Source organism: Macaca fascicularis, chromosome 1 (genome assembly GCF_037993035.2).
Source record: "Macaca fascicularis isolate 582-1 chromosome 1, T2T-MFA8v1.1".
Taxonomy (NCBI): domain Eukaryota; kingdom Metazoa; phylum Chordata; class Mammalia; order Primates; family Cercopithecidae; genus Macaca; species Macaca fascicularis.
The window spans coordinates 120,422,608-120,439,160 of NC_088375.1; the positions used below are offsets into that span (position 1 = coordinate 120,422,608).

At 41.9% G+C, this 16,553-nt stretch overlaps 1 protein-coding gene across 3 annotated transcripts in view; it reads right to left on the reverse strand.

The window, feature by feature from the left end:
- The window catches only part of HIPK1 (homeodomain interacting protein kinase 1), a 49,728-nt gene that overhangs the window by 32,846 nt on the left and 329 nt on the right, over nt 1-16,553 (reverse strand). Inside the window, exons 1-2 of one of the 3 annotated variants that reach the window (XM_005542270.5) lie at nt 16,267-16,528; nt 4,402-5,479 (exon numbers count right to left, since the gene is read on the reverse strand). In XM_005542270.5, coding sequence (XP_005542327.3) covers nt 4,402-5,477 — 1,076 coding nt within the window. In that variant the 5' untranslated portion in view covers nt 5,478-5,479; nt 16,267-16,528. Of the gene's footprint in view, nt 1-4,401; nt 5,480-16,266; nt 16,529-16,553 lie in introns of those variants that run through there. The other 2 variants (XM_065547491.2, XM_015430777.3) reach the window with 2 other exon arrangements.

A 16,553-nucleotide genomic window follows, 5' to 3' on the forward strand; every position in this document is an offset into this window, starting at 1 on the left:
TGCTATCCTTAATAAAAAGTAATTATGATTTTTGTATAAAATAGAAAAACCCATCCTAAAATTTATATGGACTCTCAAAGACCCCAAATAGCCAGAACAATCTTGAAAAAGAATAAAGTTGGAGGTCTCGCACTTCCTGATTTCAAACTTACTACTAAGCTACAATAATCAAAACAGTGTGGTACTGGCATACAGACATACATAGATTAATGGAATAGACAGCCCAAAACTGAAAATGGGAAAGCAATAGAAGATAAGAATTATTTGTATATATGTTCAAATGATTCCAACAAGTGTGCCAAAACCACCCAATGCAGAAAGGACAGTCTTTTCAGCAAATGGTGTTTGAAGAACTGAATAGTCACATGCCAAAGAATTACACTGGATTTGTAACTTGGACCATAGACAAAAATCAACAAAGAATCAAAAACTGAAATAAAAGAGCTAAAACTATAAAACTCTTAGCAGGAAACAGTGGAAAATCTGTATGATTTTGATTTAACAATGACTTCTTGGGTAAGTCACCAAAAGCACAAGCAACAAAAGAAAAAGTAGACAAACTGCACTTCACCAAAGTTAAAAACTTTTCCGTGTCAAACACTATCAACAGGTAAAAAGGCAACCCAAGGAATAGATGAAAATTTAGTATATAGACTATACAACTCAACAACAAAAAGCCCAATTCAATAAACGAGGAAAGGACTTAAATAGACATTTCTCCAAAGAAGATATACAAATGTCAGACACATAAAAAAATGCTGGGCTGGGCATGGTGGCTCATGTCTGTAATCCCAGCACTTTGGGTTACTGAGGCGGGCATATCACTTGAGCCTATGAGTTTGAGACCAGCCTGGGCAACACGGTGAAACCCTGTCTCTACTAAAACTACAAAAAACTAGTCAGGTGTGGGGGTGCATGCCCATAGTCCCAGCTACCGAAAGGCTAAGGTGGGAAGACTGCTTGAGCCTGAGATGTCAAGGCTGCAGTAAGCCATGATCGCACCACTGCACCCCAGCCTGAATGACAAAGTGGGACTCTGTCTCAAAACAAAACAAAATAAAACAAATGTTCAACATCATTAATCATTAGGGAAATACAAATCAAAACCACAGTGAGATACCACTTCACACCCATAAGAATGGCTATTATTGGCTGGGCCCAGTGGCTCATGCCTGTAATCCCAGCACTTCGGGAGGCTGAGGCCGGTGCATCACAAGGGCAAGAGATCAAGACCATCCCGGCCAACATGGTGAAATCCTGTCTCTACTAAAAATACAAAAATTAGCTGGGCATGGTGGCACCTATAGTCCCAGCTACTCGGGAGGCTGAGGCAGGACTGCTTGAACCTGGGAGGTGGAGGTTGCAGTGAGCCCATATCGTGCCACTGCACTCCAGCCTGGCAACAGAGCAAGACTCCATCTCAAAAAAAAAAAAAAAGGCTATTATTGGCCAGGCGCAGTGGCTCACGCCTATAATCCCAGCACTTTGGGAGGCCAAGGGCAGATCACCTGAGGTCAGGAGTTCGAGACCAGCCTGGCCAACATGGTAAAACCCCATCTCTACTAAAAATACAAAAATTAGCTGGGTGTGGTGGCAGGTGCCCGCGTGGTCCCAGCTACCCGGAAGGCTGAGGCAGGAGAATCTCGGGAGGCAGAGGCTACAGTGAGCCACGATCACACCACTGCACTCCAGCCTAGGTAACAAGAGTGAAACTCCAGCTCAAAAAAAAAAAAAAAAAAAGCATGGCTATTATTTAAAAACCAAAACAAGGCCAGGAGTGGTAGTTCATGCCTGTAATCCCAGAACTTTGGGAGACTGAGGCAGGAGGATGGCTTGAGGCCAGTAGTTTGAGACCGGGTTGGGCAACAAAATGAGACCCTCAAAACCCCATCTCCACAAAAAGTAAAATAATAGTAATTAGCCAGGTATGGTGGAGTGTGACTAGTCCTACCTACTTGAGAGGCTGAGGAGGGAGCATTGCTCAAGCCCAGGAGTTGGAGGCTACAATGAACTATGATCGCGCCACTGCACTCCAGCATGAGCAATAGAGGGAGCCCCTGTCTCTGTAAAAATAAACAATTTTTTTTAAATAAAAAAAAAAATAACAAATGTTAGAGAAAATGTGGAGAAATCTGGAATGTTCATCCACTGCTGGTGGGAATGTAAAACGGTGCAGCCTCTGTGGAAAATAGTTTGGTAATTCTGCAAAAAGTTAAACATAGAATTATCATGTGACCCAGCAATTCCACTCCTAGTTATATACCCAAAAGAACTGAAAATGGGGACTAGGATACTTGTACACCAATGTTCATAGTGGCATTATTCACAACAGCCTAAAGGTAGCAACAACCCAAATATCTACCAACAGATGAATGGATAAACAAAATGTGGTATATACAAACAATGGAATATTATACAGCCATAAAAGGAATGAAGTTCTGATACACGTTACAGCATGGATCAGCCTCAAAAACATTATGCTAAGTGAAATAAACTAGACACAAAAAGACATATATTGTATGATTCCACTTACAAGGAGTATCTAGAATAGGCAAATTCATAGAGACAGAAAGTCAAATCAAGATTACCAGTGGTAGGAAGAAGGGAGAATAGGGAGTTATTGCTTAATGGTTAGAATTTCTGTTTTGGGTGATGAAAACATTTGGAAATAGTGGTGATGGTTACACAACACTGTGAATATCCTTAACATACTGAGTGGTACCAAATGGTTAAAATTGTAAACTTCCTATTACAAAGATCTTACCACAATGTTTTTAAAAAAGTAAACATGTAGATGACATTTTTTCTGAGTCCTTGCATGGGTTAAAATATCTTCATATTATTTTCACACATAATATAAAATTATTAATTCAGAATTTCTATTTCCTCAAATTTTATTACAGATATCTGGCATGTATAGCTCCTTATAAACATATTTTATAGGTTATCTATGTTTTTGTTTATTATTTCACTTCTTGATTGGATGCTTACATGATTTGTATTTAATGTACGGCCATTAAAACTAAGTATTAGATTCCTTAAAATTAATAACTAGGCAAGTAAGTAAATGGGTGCTGACAAAAAGCACATTTTAAAAGCCTTGGTTATGATATAGACAAAAGTATATATATCAGCATTTACATACTGTCCCAATAATTATTATATGTTAAAACGGTAACTACATTAAAAGTATCAATCTAGAAATATATATCATTAAAGTGTAAGGTACTTGGGTCAAGGCCATTCTAGGATAACCCAATAAGTTCAAAGTATTTAGAGAATGTTAAGACAGGAAGAGACTGTAGCAATCATCTAATCCAATTCATGCTACTACAGAAGAAAATGTAAAAGAATAAAATGTTACTAGAGTTAAAGCTGGAGTTATTCCCAAGTTATTTTACCTGCCAAGGTAAGAGCTTCGAAAAAACAGCAGCATATGCTCAGATTCATTACAAATAAATAAATATCTTTGTATATTTCAAGACTCTTTAAAACGGGAAAATGGCTGGGCATGGTAGCTCCTGCCTGTAATCACTGGGAGGCCAAGGCAGGCAGATTACCCGAGGTCAGGAGTTTGAAACCAGCCTGGTCAACATGGTGAAACCTCATCTCTATTAAATATAAAAAAATTAGCCAGGCATGGTAGCAGGCACCTGTAGTCCCAGCTACTCGGGACAGGAGTAGCAGGAGAAATCACTTGAACCCAGGAGGTGGAGGCTGAGTGAGCCGTTATCACACCACTGCACTCGAGCGTGGGTGGCGAGTGAAACTCCATCTCAAAAAAATAAATAAATAGGCCGGGTGCGGTGGTTCACGCCTATAATCCCAGATCTTTGAGAGGCGGAGGCAGGTAGATCACAAGGTCAGGAGATCGAGATCATCCTGGCTAACATGGTGAAACCCCGTCTCTACTAAAAATACAAAAAAATTAGCCGGGCATGGTGGTGGGTGCCTGTGGTCCCAGCTATTCAAGGAAGCTGAGGCAGGAGAATGGCGTGAACCCGGGAGGCGGAGCTTGCAGTGACCCGAGATTGTGCCACTGCACTCCAGCCTGGGCAACAAAGCGCGACTCCGTCTCAAAATAAATAAATAAATTAAATAAATAAAATGGGAAAATGAGGTATAATGATAATAAAGAAAAGAACCAGGTGGTAGTATAATTCAACTAGTAACAACTTTCAGAATCAGACTGAGTTAATTTTTCCAGTGCTAGATAAAATTTCAGAAATAAGAAAATGTCATATATAGGAATGCCACACACACAGAATGAGCTAAAACATATCCTATTTCTATCTCAGAATCTATAAACAAATTCACTGCTATATGTAGGCTATGGGGTATATGTTAAATATAAGGACAGAACTCTAGCCTAAGATACAATTTTCAGCATTTGCCACTTGCCTGTAGTAACGTGACTGTAAGTAGGTTGAGCACACAGCTTTGGAAACATGACTAGCAGAACCAAAGTCAATGACCTTCACTCGGTAGGGTTGGCGAACTGGATCAACCAGCATGATGTTTTCAGGCTTAAGGTCGGCGTGGATCAGACCAAGACTCTTGAGCTTCATCAAGGCTGTGGCCACCTGCTGCAAGATTGGTCTGATGTACTTGAGTGGCAGTGGGCTAAATTTGTTTTGCTTTAGAAAATCATATAAGTTCTGCTCCAACATCTCAAAAACAAGGCAGGTGTGATTCTTATGCTGAAAGCACTCGTATGAACGGACAAAATTATATTCATCAGCATTTTCACTGCTTAGGCGGGAAAGGATGCTCACTTCAATCTGCCCCTGTCTGGCATAGGAGGGGTGGTTCTTCAAGATTTTAATAGCCACAATTTCCTTGGTGCTCCTCTTCCAGCACTTAGCCACCTGTCCAAATGTCCCCCGGCCTAGGAACTCCAAGACTTCATAGCTATTGGTCATAGAGCAAAGGATCTCATGCTGGACCAGCTGGTAATCCCCTTCTCCACTGGAACTGCTACTCTTTGTGGTCACAGTGGTGGTTGTGGCAGCAGCACCCACCACAGTCCTGTTTTGCAGCATGAGAGGGGGATGTTCTTCTATGATCTGCACACTACCGTTGCTGTCAACTTCCTCACTTTTTCGTTTCAATCCACATTTTTGATAGGGCTCAAGCAAAGAAACGTTGCTTCTGTGAGTCAGGGACTGGCTGCTTTGGAAGGTTGATGTAGCAGCACTGCCCGAGCTATCAGCGGCTGTTACAACAATATGCTCCACTGCAGGAGCTGGGAGGAGGAGGCCCTGGTCGTAAGCAGGGATGCTGAAATTTGCTACCTGGTGAGAGGAGTTGGCTTGGCCTTGTGTGGCTGGGAGGGTTTTGCTGTGGGTATAATATTTGTCGTTGCTACTCTGTCCTGAAACATCCCAGCCAGAGGGCTCTATTTTCAGTTTCTTCGCACTGCAGAAGGCACTCGACGACACTGATGGGGGCGAAAACACTTGCAGCTGTGATGCCATACCTACATTGAGAGAAAGGAGGAATTAAACCACAAGGATAAGAGATACAAGGCTTAGGTTTAAAACGTATACACACACACTTTTACTTGATAAAAGAAACATGATGTAATAATGTTCTCCTCAAAAACTAATTCAATCTGGGCCTATATTCATAGAAACAGTGTACAGAACCTGCTGGACAAAGTGAAGATTATCCACTCTGCTCAAGTCATACATAAAATGCATTCAACTGTCTACCACATTTTAAGAGAAAAAAGTAACCAGCATGGGCCAGGCACAGTGGCTCAAGCCTTTAATTCCAGCACTTTGGGAGGCCAAGGCAGGAGGATCTCCTGAGCTGAGGAGTTCAAGACCAGCCTAGGCAACATAGTGAGACCCTGTCTCTAGTATAAAAATACTAAAATTGAAAAAAAAAAAAGTAACCAGGATGATGAGAAATCTAGGGAGTATATTCTGAAGAACTAAGGAAAGTTAGCAGAAAAATATGAGGAAAGGATAAAGAATAGCCCAGCTTTCTGTCCCTGAATATCCCACAGACACTTCCAGCTCAATATGCCCAAAGATTAAACTGAAAGCTATCTTTTCAGAATAAAGTCCAAACATCTGACATAGCATACAAGCCATTTCATATTTATCTTCTCCATTTTCAACCATCCGATTTCATATGCCTTGGGGCTCTATAGTAATCCCTCTTTCCTTGCTCTACACTTTCCCCCTTTTTAATAATTACTCCTCAGAATTAGTCATCTGCAAAAGACTAAAATCTCTATCTCTAACCCAGAATTCTCTCGCTTTGAACTCCAAACCCGATATCCAAATGACTACTTAACACTGCAACTTGGATATTTTATAAATACCTCACATTCAATACATTCAGAATTAAACTTATGAGCCTCCACCCCATCTTCAGTTTTCTATCTTAATTATGAGATGCCATTACACATCCAGTGCCTCAAGCCAGAAATCAGGGAGCTCCAGCCTGGGCAGCATGGTGAAACCATCTCTAAAACAAACACACACACACACAACAACAACAAAAAGCAAACAAAAAAAATTAGCCAGGCATGGTGGCACATGCCTGTAGTCCTAGCTACTCAGAAGGCAGAAGTGAGAGGATCACCTGAGCCCAGAGGTAGAGGCTGCAGTGAGCTGTGATCGTGCCACTGCACTCCAGCCAGGGTGAAAGAGTGACACCCTTTCTCAAAAAAAAAAAAGAAAAAAATCAAGGATGTCTGTTTCCTCAGCTACACAATGGTGATAGCAATACCTACCTCATGGGGTTGTTCTGAGAATTAAATGATTCAATACCTGTAAAGTGATAGTGTCTAACACATATTTAATACTATTATCCCGACTCATTCCTCTCCCTTATTCCTCCACATCTAATCTCTATCTTATCCATTTCATCTCCCAAGTATATTTCTTTTATTTCTTTTTTTTATTTTTTTTTTTTTTGAGACAGAGTCTCACTCTGTAGCCCAGGCTGGAGTGCAGTGGTGCAATCTCGGCTTGCTGTAACCTTCGCCTCTGGAGCTCAAGCGATTCTCCTGCCTCAGCCTCCCAAGTAGCTGGGACTAGAGGCGTGCGCCACCATACCCGGTTAATTTTTTTGTATTTTTAGTAGAGATGGGTTTTCACCATGTTGCCTGGGTGGTCTCAAACTCCTGAGCTCAGGTGATCCACCCCGCTCAGCCTCCCAAAGTGCTGGGATTACAGGCGTGAGCCACTGCCCCCCACCTCCTAAGTATATTTCAAATCAGCCCTTTTCCCCTAACCTTATTGGCACCATTCTAGTTCAAACTGACAGTAGCTTCCAAACTAATCTCCTTTAATCCACTTAATAGATCTTTGCTTTTAAACAATGCAAATCGGATAACCGCTCTCTCTTCTTAACCATCTTGCTTCCCCTTCGCCCAGGGTTTCTCATTGCTTTGGAGATAAAGTCCAAGATACTCAACTTGGCTGGCCATAGTCACTCATGCCTGTAATTCCCGCACTTTGGGAGGCCCAGGCAGGAGGATCACTTGAGCTCAGAAGTTCAAGATCAGCCTGGGAAGCATTAACATTAAAAAAAAAAAAGAAAGAAAGAAAAAAAGAAAAGAAAAGAAAAATTAGGCCAGGCACAGTGGCTCATGCCTGTAATCCTGGCACTTTAGGAGCCCAAGGTGGAAGGATCACTTGAGCCCCAGGAATTCAAGACCAGTCAGGGCAACATGGGGAGACTCCATCTCTACTGGGAAAAAAAAAAAAAAAAAAAGCCAAGTATAAGTGGCACATGCCTGTGGTCCCACCTACTCAGGATGCTGAAGCAGGAAAATCATCTGAGTCTGGGACATTGAGGCTACAGTGAGTTGTGATCACTCCATTGCACTCTAGCCTGGGCAACAGAGCTAGATTCTGTCTCAAAAAAAAAAAAAAAAAAAAAAAAAAAAACTGTCTCAACCTGCCTTAAAATGCACTCCAAAATCTGCTTGCTGCCTTCCAACATCTCCCCACTTTGATTCCCTTCCCCCAACCCTCATTCTGGCCACACTGCCCTTCTTTCTTTAGTTCTTGGAAGGCCACTCACCTCCAGGCCCTCTAAATATGTTTAAGACTTTCTGCTGCGAAAACTGCCCTCTGTCACCTCTGCCACATGCAGAAATGCTCCCTATGATCATCCCCTGCCCCTACCATGCATTCCCACAGCACCCTGTTAACTTGAAAGCATTTCTTTAATGCTACATTCCCAACTACAGTATAAGCTCTAGGACATGTACCATCTCTGTCTTGCTCTTCTCTTATACCACCAAAGCCTACTACAGACTGACAATATATACATACTCAATATCTGTTGGATGAATTACTTGACCCCTGCCTACCAATCTCCTACCTATTAAATACAACTCCCTACCACTCATATTCAAATGCAGTATCTTCAAATGCTTGGTCCTTGGTTTTGTTTTTTTTAATGTCTTCCCTCCCTTTTATCTGTGTGGTCCTTGAGTCATGGGGGAGGTCTCTACTCCAATCCATATAGTATAACGTTACTAATCACAAGAGAATAAACACACACAACAAGAAAGGAAGGAAACATGACAAAGGATGTTACAGAACATCAAAAGGCAGTATGTGCATTTCTTTGTGCCTGAATACAACTAGAAACCACCTGCACTGGACTAGTCAGCTGGAAAGAACAAATCCTCTGCCTTCAATTTCTAAAACCCAGTTAAGATTTACTTTAAGAGTTTCCATAATTTACATAAACTTTGAAGAGGAAAAAAAGTACAAATTAAAAGTTAAGGTCAGTACAATTTAACTGTGAGACTGAATTTACAAATCATCTTGTTCTATCTACTTCACTGAAATACCAAACATAATAAAAGAAAAATCTGAAACCAAGTAGCTCCTTTACAAAATGCACCTATTAAAATATAAGTATTTCTTGTCATAAAATTAAGCCAACCTGTTGAACAACAAAAGGAAGCAAATTTTCTAAATTTGTTTTCCATTAACAATGTTAATATTGTTCACCTGCTAATTTTAACAATCTATCAAAAAACATAAACATGACTTCTATGTAACTGAAAGGAGTGAAAGAATCTAAATAGAAAATTTGCAGTTTGCAGCAACTGTCTAGGAATAGGGGGGTCATAAAAGTAATAATACTGAAAAGAATTCATGAAATACCAAATTTTTAAAAATGTATTCATTTTGGGAGGCTAAGGAAGGCAGATCATGAGGTCAGGAGTTTGAGACCAATCTGACCAACATGGTGAAATGCCATCTCTACTAAAAATACAAAAATGAGCTGGGCGTGGTGGCGTGCACTTGTAATCCCAGCTACTCAGGAGGCTGAGGCAGGAGAATCACTTGAACCTGGGAGGCGGAGGTTGTAGTGAGCCGAGATCATGCCATTGCATTCCAGCCTGGGTGACAGAGCGAGACTCGTCTCAAAAAAAAAAAAAAAAAAACAAGTATTCGTAACTAGATACTCTATAAAATTTTGCATTTAGCAGAGTAACATTATTGCCAACTTTTTACCCAAAAAACATAATAAAAGATTACTTATGATTTCAGATCTACACACTGCACATTGAAAAAAGCACAAGTTCTAGGACATTTTTCAGAATGTTTTAATATTAAATGATTATAATCTTTATCCATAAGGACAAATTTAGTTCACCCAAAGGGAAAGGACAACTCAGAATTCTTTCACTGGTCTTCCCCACAGCAAGGGTGTGACGTACAAAAAGTCAGTATCGGACCACCAGGGCTCTTACAATGTGGCTGAGACTCATTCTGACCTCAATTAACACAAGGTGAGAAGAAAATACAGAATCACAATGGCCTAGAAAAACCAACAGACTCTTATTTATATTCTACTCTGAAATTCAGCTAAAATAGCAATTTCTAGACACAGGATAAAGATACTATGTTCCATCAAACCTGCCTTTGCAAGTCGGGGGGCAAGTCTCTTCCTAGGTGGAGAGCTTTCAAACAACAACAAAAACAGAATTAACACCTGTGGAAAACTTACTATATATCAGAATCTATGAGGCAAATTACAGATATTTTTAATTCAATGTGAATAGCAACCCAATAAATTAAAACGCTATTTTTGACACATTTGCAGTCAACAAGCGTATGAAAAATTGTTCAACATCACTAATCATTAGAGAAATGCAAATCAAAACTAAAATGAGATACCATCTCATACCAGTCGGAATGAATATTACTAAGAAGTCAAAAAATAACAGATGCTGGCAAGATTGTGAAGATAAGGGAACAATTATACTGCTGGTGGGAGTATAAATTAGTTCACCCATTGTGAAAAGCAGTGTGGCAATTCCTCAAAGAATTTAAAACAGAATTACCATTAGATCCAGCAATCCCATCACTGGGTATATACCCAAAGGAATATAAATCATTCTACCATAAAGACACAAGCACATGTTCACTGCAGCACTATTCACAATAGCAAAGACATGAAATTCAACCTAAATGCCCATCAACGGTAGACTAAAGAAAATGTGGTACATATACACCATGGAATACTATGCAACCATAAAAAAGAAGGAGATCATGTCGTTTGCAGCAACAGGCAACATGGATGAAGCTGGAGGGCCACTATCCTAAACAAACACAGGAACAGAAAATCAAGTACTGCCTGTTCTCACTTATAAGTGGGAGCTAAAGAACAAGAACACATGGACACAAAGAGGTCAACCACAGACACTGGGGCCTAGGGCCTACTTCAGGGTGGAGGGTGGGAGAAGGGAGAGGATCAGAAAAAATACCTGTCAGGCACTATGCTTATTACCTGGATGACAAAATAATCTGTACACCAAACCCCTGTGACATACCTATGTAACAAACCTGCACATGTACCCCTGAACCTAAAAGTTTTTGTTTTTTAAAAAAGCTATTTATTTATTTATTTTATTATTTTTATTTTTTTTGAGACAGGTTCTTGCTACTGTCATTGAGGCCGAAATGCAGTGGTGTAATCACAGCTCACTGTAACCTCGAACTTCTGGGCTCAAGCAATCCTCTGCTTCAGCTATCCAAGTAGCTAGGACTACAGGCATACACCAGGACGCTTAGCTAATTTCTACAAGCATATGCCGCATTTGGCTAATTTTTTTTTTTTTTTTTCAGAGATGAGGTCTTACTATGTTACCCAGGCTGGTGTCAAACTCCTGCTCTAAAGCAATCCCCCTGCCTTGGCCTCCCACAATACTGAGATTACAGGTGTGAACCACCGTACCTGGCATAAAAAGCTATTTTTGACTTCCTGAAAATGCTGCACCTTTTGACTCCAGCAATGAATGAAGTCTTTACATTTCAAACCTGACTTTCCAAGGACTTAGTCATCTCAATATAATGATAAATTTGCCCAGTGCATTAATACCAAATTAGCAATGATGGGCAAAAGGCCATTGGTACTTGTATTTATTGCTAAAAGATAATTGCTAGAATCCAAGGCTTTCAAAAACAGATTAACAACTTTCCCACTCCCTGGCATGGTCACATTCATTTAACATCGTTTACTGGGTGCTCCATACTATAAGCACTATAGGTAGATAATCTTATTAAAATCATCCAAATATTATAACCCTGAATGGAACAGTTGGATATGACAACCAAGGTAATCATTTTCCATTGATTTGTCCTTACCCCTCAGTAACCTTTTTCCTGACACAACAGTAATAAATTCCTGTTGCTTTTGCTCAATGTCATCTTTGCCTCCTTCATACAATTTAACAGTTGGTTAGCCAAATGACCTAAAAACTGTACTATATATTGATTTCTTGTTCTAGCACTTATCCTCAGATGACATGAACACAGGTGTACATACTGTCGATCACATATTCTGATACATATTTTTACAGATGATAAGAGTACACCTTCTGTAAAACCAAAGTGAGACAAGTTTGGGAAGAAAATTATTTCCAACAAACACCTCTCTACTCTCCTAAGTTTTCTCCACCTCTACTGCACAATTCCATACTTAAACAGCTTAACTGGTTTCCTCCAAACTGTACTTTCAACTTCCCCCCTTTATTTGAGATTCTGTCACCCAGACTGGAGTGCAGTACATGATCATGGTTCGTTCACTGCAGCCTTGACCTCCAGGGCTCAATTCACTCTCCTACCTCAGCCTCCAGAGTAACTGGGACTACCAGCACATGCCACCACGCCCCGCTAATTTTTTTGTATTTTTTGTAGAGATAGGGTTTCACCATGTTGCTCAGGCTGGTCTCAAACTCCTAGGCTCAAGTGGTCCACCTACCTCAGCCTCCAAAAGTGCTGGGATTACAGGTGTGAGCCATGATGCTATCCTCAAGCCCCTTTTCTAAGCTCCCCTCTCCCAATTCATTATTCACCTTTCAACTGAAGCTTTAAAAATGCACAGCTGGAAAAAAAAAAAAAAAAAAAAAAGTGTATCTGTCCCCCACTTAAAAACTTAGGAAAAAGACCAAAAAATTCCTATTTTGGATTACCAGGCCTTGCAAGATCTGGACCATGATTACTTGCATAGCCTTGTTTCATCTGCGCTTTTCCCCAGGAACTTTCTCTTCCAATACTACCAAGTCTCTCTGGGTTCCCACAATATGCCTTGCCTTCTCTGGCCCTAGTTCCTTCAACACGTTTCCTCTCTGAAGTTCATTTTCCCCCTTAGACTTTTCTTTTCCTAACTTTCACTTACCCTTCTAGTCTGTACTTAAAGCTTACTTCTTCAATGTGGCAGAGGCTGTTGCTTTGTATCAAAATCAATAGTTCACTGAGATTTATTTGGAATGACTATGGCAACAGAACAAAAGAAAAGTGCTTGGCCAGGCGTGGTAGTTCACGCCTGTAATCCCAACACTTTGGGAGGCTGAGGCGGGCAGATCATGAGGTCAGGAGATCAAGACTATCCTGGCTAACACGGTGAAATCCTATCTCTACTAAAAATACAAAAATTAGCCGGGTGTGGTGACAGGCGCCTGTAGTCCCAGCTACTTGGGAGGATGAGGCAGGAGAATGGCGTGAACCCGGGAGGCGGAGCTTGCAGTGAGCCGAGATCATGCTACTGCACTCCAGCCTGGGCAACAGAGCAAGACTCCATCGCAAAAAAAAAAAAAAAAGTGCTTTGTATTTAGTAAAAAGGTACCATATTTTAGTACCTGCACATGACGGTCTATAGGTCTATAAGTTTAGAATTAAGAAAACTATACCTTGAGGAGCTTCCAGGATAAAAAAAGTTAAAATTAACAAAGCAGAGACGAATATGAAATATAAACAATATGCTAGCAAAAGCTGAAGGAAAACGGGACTTAAGTAAGGCAATAGCAGTTTGGAGAATGGAAGATGGAGGAGGCTCTTTCAGAAGAATGAGATGACTTTTGCTATGCTAGTACGCCAAAGGATGTGGAAAAATAAAAAGCTGTGTAGAGTAAGGAGATATATTTAACTGGAGCAGAAGACACGGGCAAAAAAGTACTGGAACTCTTACAGATAAAAGGGACCTTAAAAGATGCTAAAACCCCCTAATTCCAAGATGAGAAAAAGGCAATCCAGGCCAGGCATGGTGGCTCATGCCTGTAATCCCAGCACTTTGGGAGGCCGAGGCAGGTGGATCACTTGAGGTCAGGAGTTCGAGACCAGCCAGGCCAATATGGCAAAAACCCATCTCTACTAAAAATACAAATATTAGCCAGGCATGGTGGTGCATGCCTGTAGTGCCTGTAGTCCTAGCTACTCAGGAGGCAGAAGTATGAGAATCACTTGAACCCACCACGGCACTCCAGCCTGAACCCACCATGGTACTCCAGCCTGGGTGACAAAGTAAGACCCTGTCTCAAATTAAAAAAAAAAAAAAAAGCAGATCCAAAAAGGCCAAACGAGTTTTACCCAGAGCTAATGAGTAGCAATGCTGGCAAAGAATCCAGGTCTTCTCATTCCTTTTCCTTAAGCACTCTGGGAAAGCACTGTACCAGGTACCCTTAAAGAATCTAAAAGAAATGTCAGTTTCCTTACCTTCAAAGAACTTAAAATGTTGCTGAAATGATAAAACACATGAAAAAGAAAGAAAAATATGAAAACAGGATATAAATTTCTGAAGTGCCAAATTACGCACTACAGGAATATATTAGGCATTTAGGAGCTGGGTTCCAACAACTAAAAGGAAGATCAGGAACAAAAACAAAAGGAACCAAAAGACAAACCAGTGATTGTTGAAGTGGTACTCAAAGGAAAATAATCTTGATGACTTGTGTTCAGAATGGCACGAAGGGAGAGGAAGGGAAGAAAACGGGAGGAATAATAGTAAACTTTTTTTTTAAAAGACCTAAAAAATACAGACTGCTGTTATACCTCATGCAGGTGGCAGATCAAGCAGCTCATGTTTGCAAAATTACTTCAAATTACAAGACCAGTTACAATATATAACAAGCTGCACAAGTTCCAAGTGTAAGAACTTCACAAGGCCGGTATGACTCACTGATTTGTACCAACAAATCATTGATGGAGCTCTGCTTATAAAAACAAAAGCAGAGAATGAAAGAAGTCTATTTTCCAAAGAATTGTGAACTTTGAGATTATCTTTTTCTTTTAGAAGGAAGTTCTGGTTTGGTTTGAACTCTCAAGTTACCAACAAACTTGCTCTAAAATCCACAAAACTACAGTGTCGAGAGATAGGATAAACTATTTATGAAGGTATCACCAGCAAAAGTTCTACTTGCCAACCAGAGTCAGTATATTTATAAGATCTCATTCACCATTTTATTCTAAGATGCTTTACTGGCTTGGCTGCCTCCAGTTCCAACCGCAAGTACTTTACTAAAATATCCTTCAAGCCAGGAACAGTATCTTAAAAGTCAATGACACCCTTCATCATACCAGCATTATAACACAGAACCCTGAGATAATTGCATGTAAAGATCCAAAATCACCAGATGAATAATGAAAATTAAGTCAAATGATTTGTTAGATTTTAAAATGTTTTATAGAAAGCTTTAGGCTTCTATATTTAAAAACCTAGTAATGGTTTGCATTCTCTATAATCTTACAAAAAAAAAAACAAAAAAAAAAAAACCCAAAAACCCTACAGACCAGAAATCAAAAATAGCTTTACACAAACAAAAGGAAAATTGTAGGTTTGCTGAGGGCATCAGCCACTTAATTTAACCCCATTTCATCAGGAGCAGGAAGCCACACTGCTGTTTTCACCAGTTACTAAGAAACAAGATAAAGGACAGATTGGGACAGAGAGTCTATAGCTGAAAGTATTATTTTGATGCAATTACTGAGAATTCCCAAAGTGTCACTAATAGACAAGAAAGAGCATCTAGGACTGCCTCTAAATGAGTCTACCTACAACAGAATCAGTGGTTAAGTAAAGACAAGACTTACTGGAGCCTGGGGGTGTTTTCCCCCTCTTCCCTACCCCCATCCTCCCATCCTCAACTCCCCTCCCTAAGCAGGAAAGAAAGCTCGCCCAGCATAAACACAGGCCATTGCTCGCTGCTCGTCACCACAACAAACTGGAGGTTAGACCAACGCTCCTGGAGACAGAACTCCAGGTCTTGGTTGCTAGGCACAAAAAGGGGACTCTTCCCCACAGACCTGTGAACAGTGTGGGTCTTACCAGAATTTTGGTTGTTTCTCCACCTTTCCTTTTTTGTTTTTTTAACGAAAGCTTTGAAAGTGGTGACAGCAAAAGTTTCCCTTTGGGCCAGACCTCTAGATCTGCCTTGCACAGATATACATTAGGTGGGCTGGTCTCACCTAGTCTCCACCGTCATTACAAATTACAAGCCTAACGACTACAGAACATCAGCGAAGACGACAGAAAAGCTTCCACACCCATCCCACTGTCGTCCGCTCCAGGCACGGCTTCCTGGTCCCAAACAGCACAAATAACCCAAAATCATGGTGATAAGCGGAGCTGTGAAATACACACGCACAAGCCACACACTGAGAACCTGCCACGACAGCCGGGGAAAAACCGGCCGAGTGAGAAGACGCAAGGCGGTCCCCTGTCACTTAAGGACAACACGCCCAGGCGAGAAGTGGCAGGAGGCAGGGGGAGTTGTCCCGAAAAACAGCCCAGAGCCTGCCCACCTTCCTGGGAACGCAATCCCCTCAGCGGCCGCGAGCCGCCGGGCCGCAGGACGCGGCGCCCGGTCCCGGGCAGGGGCCCTCTGAGGAAGGCGCCCCCCGCAGGCTGGGCGCCCCAAGAGAGCCGGCGGCCGGCCCCGCCTCGGGGAGCTGAGGGGAAGTCCCTCCCCGCCGAGGCCCCCTCCTGCTGGTCCCCACTCACCGCCGGTGTGTCTGGTTCTCAGCCGCGAGCTGGGGCTGCCGTGAGGAGGCGGCGGAGGAGACGAGATCTGGGGCCCCGCCGCCGGGTCATCATACCCCCCGCGCGAGCCGGCCCGGGCCCCGGCCCCCGCCCCCCGGAGCCGTCCCCGCGCCCGTCCCGCAGGGGGAGCCTTCTCAGCCTCCCGCCCGCTCCACCACCCAGCCCCTTCCCGCCGCCACCGCCGCCGCCTCAGCCCCGCGCGCTCCCGCCTCGGCTTCCTGCTGCCGTCCGGGGCTACCGCCGGGCCC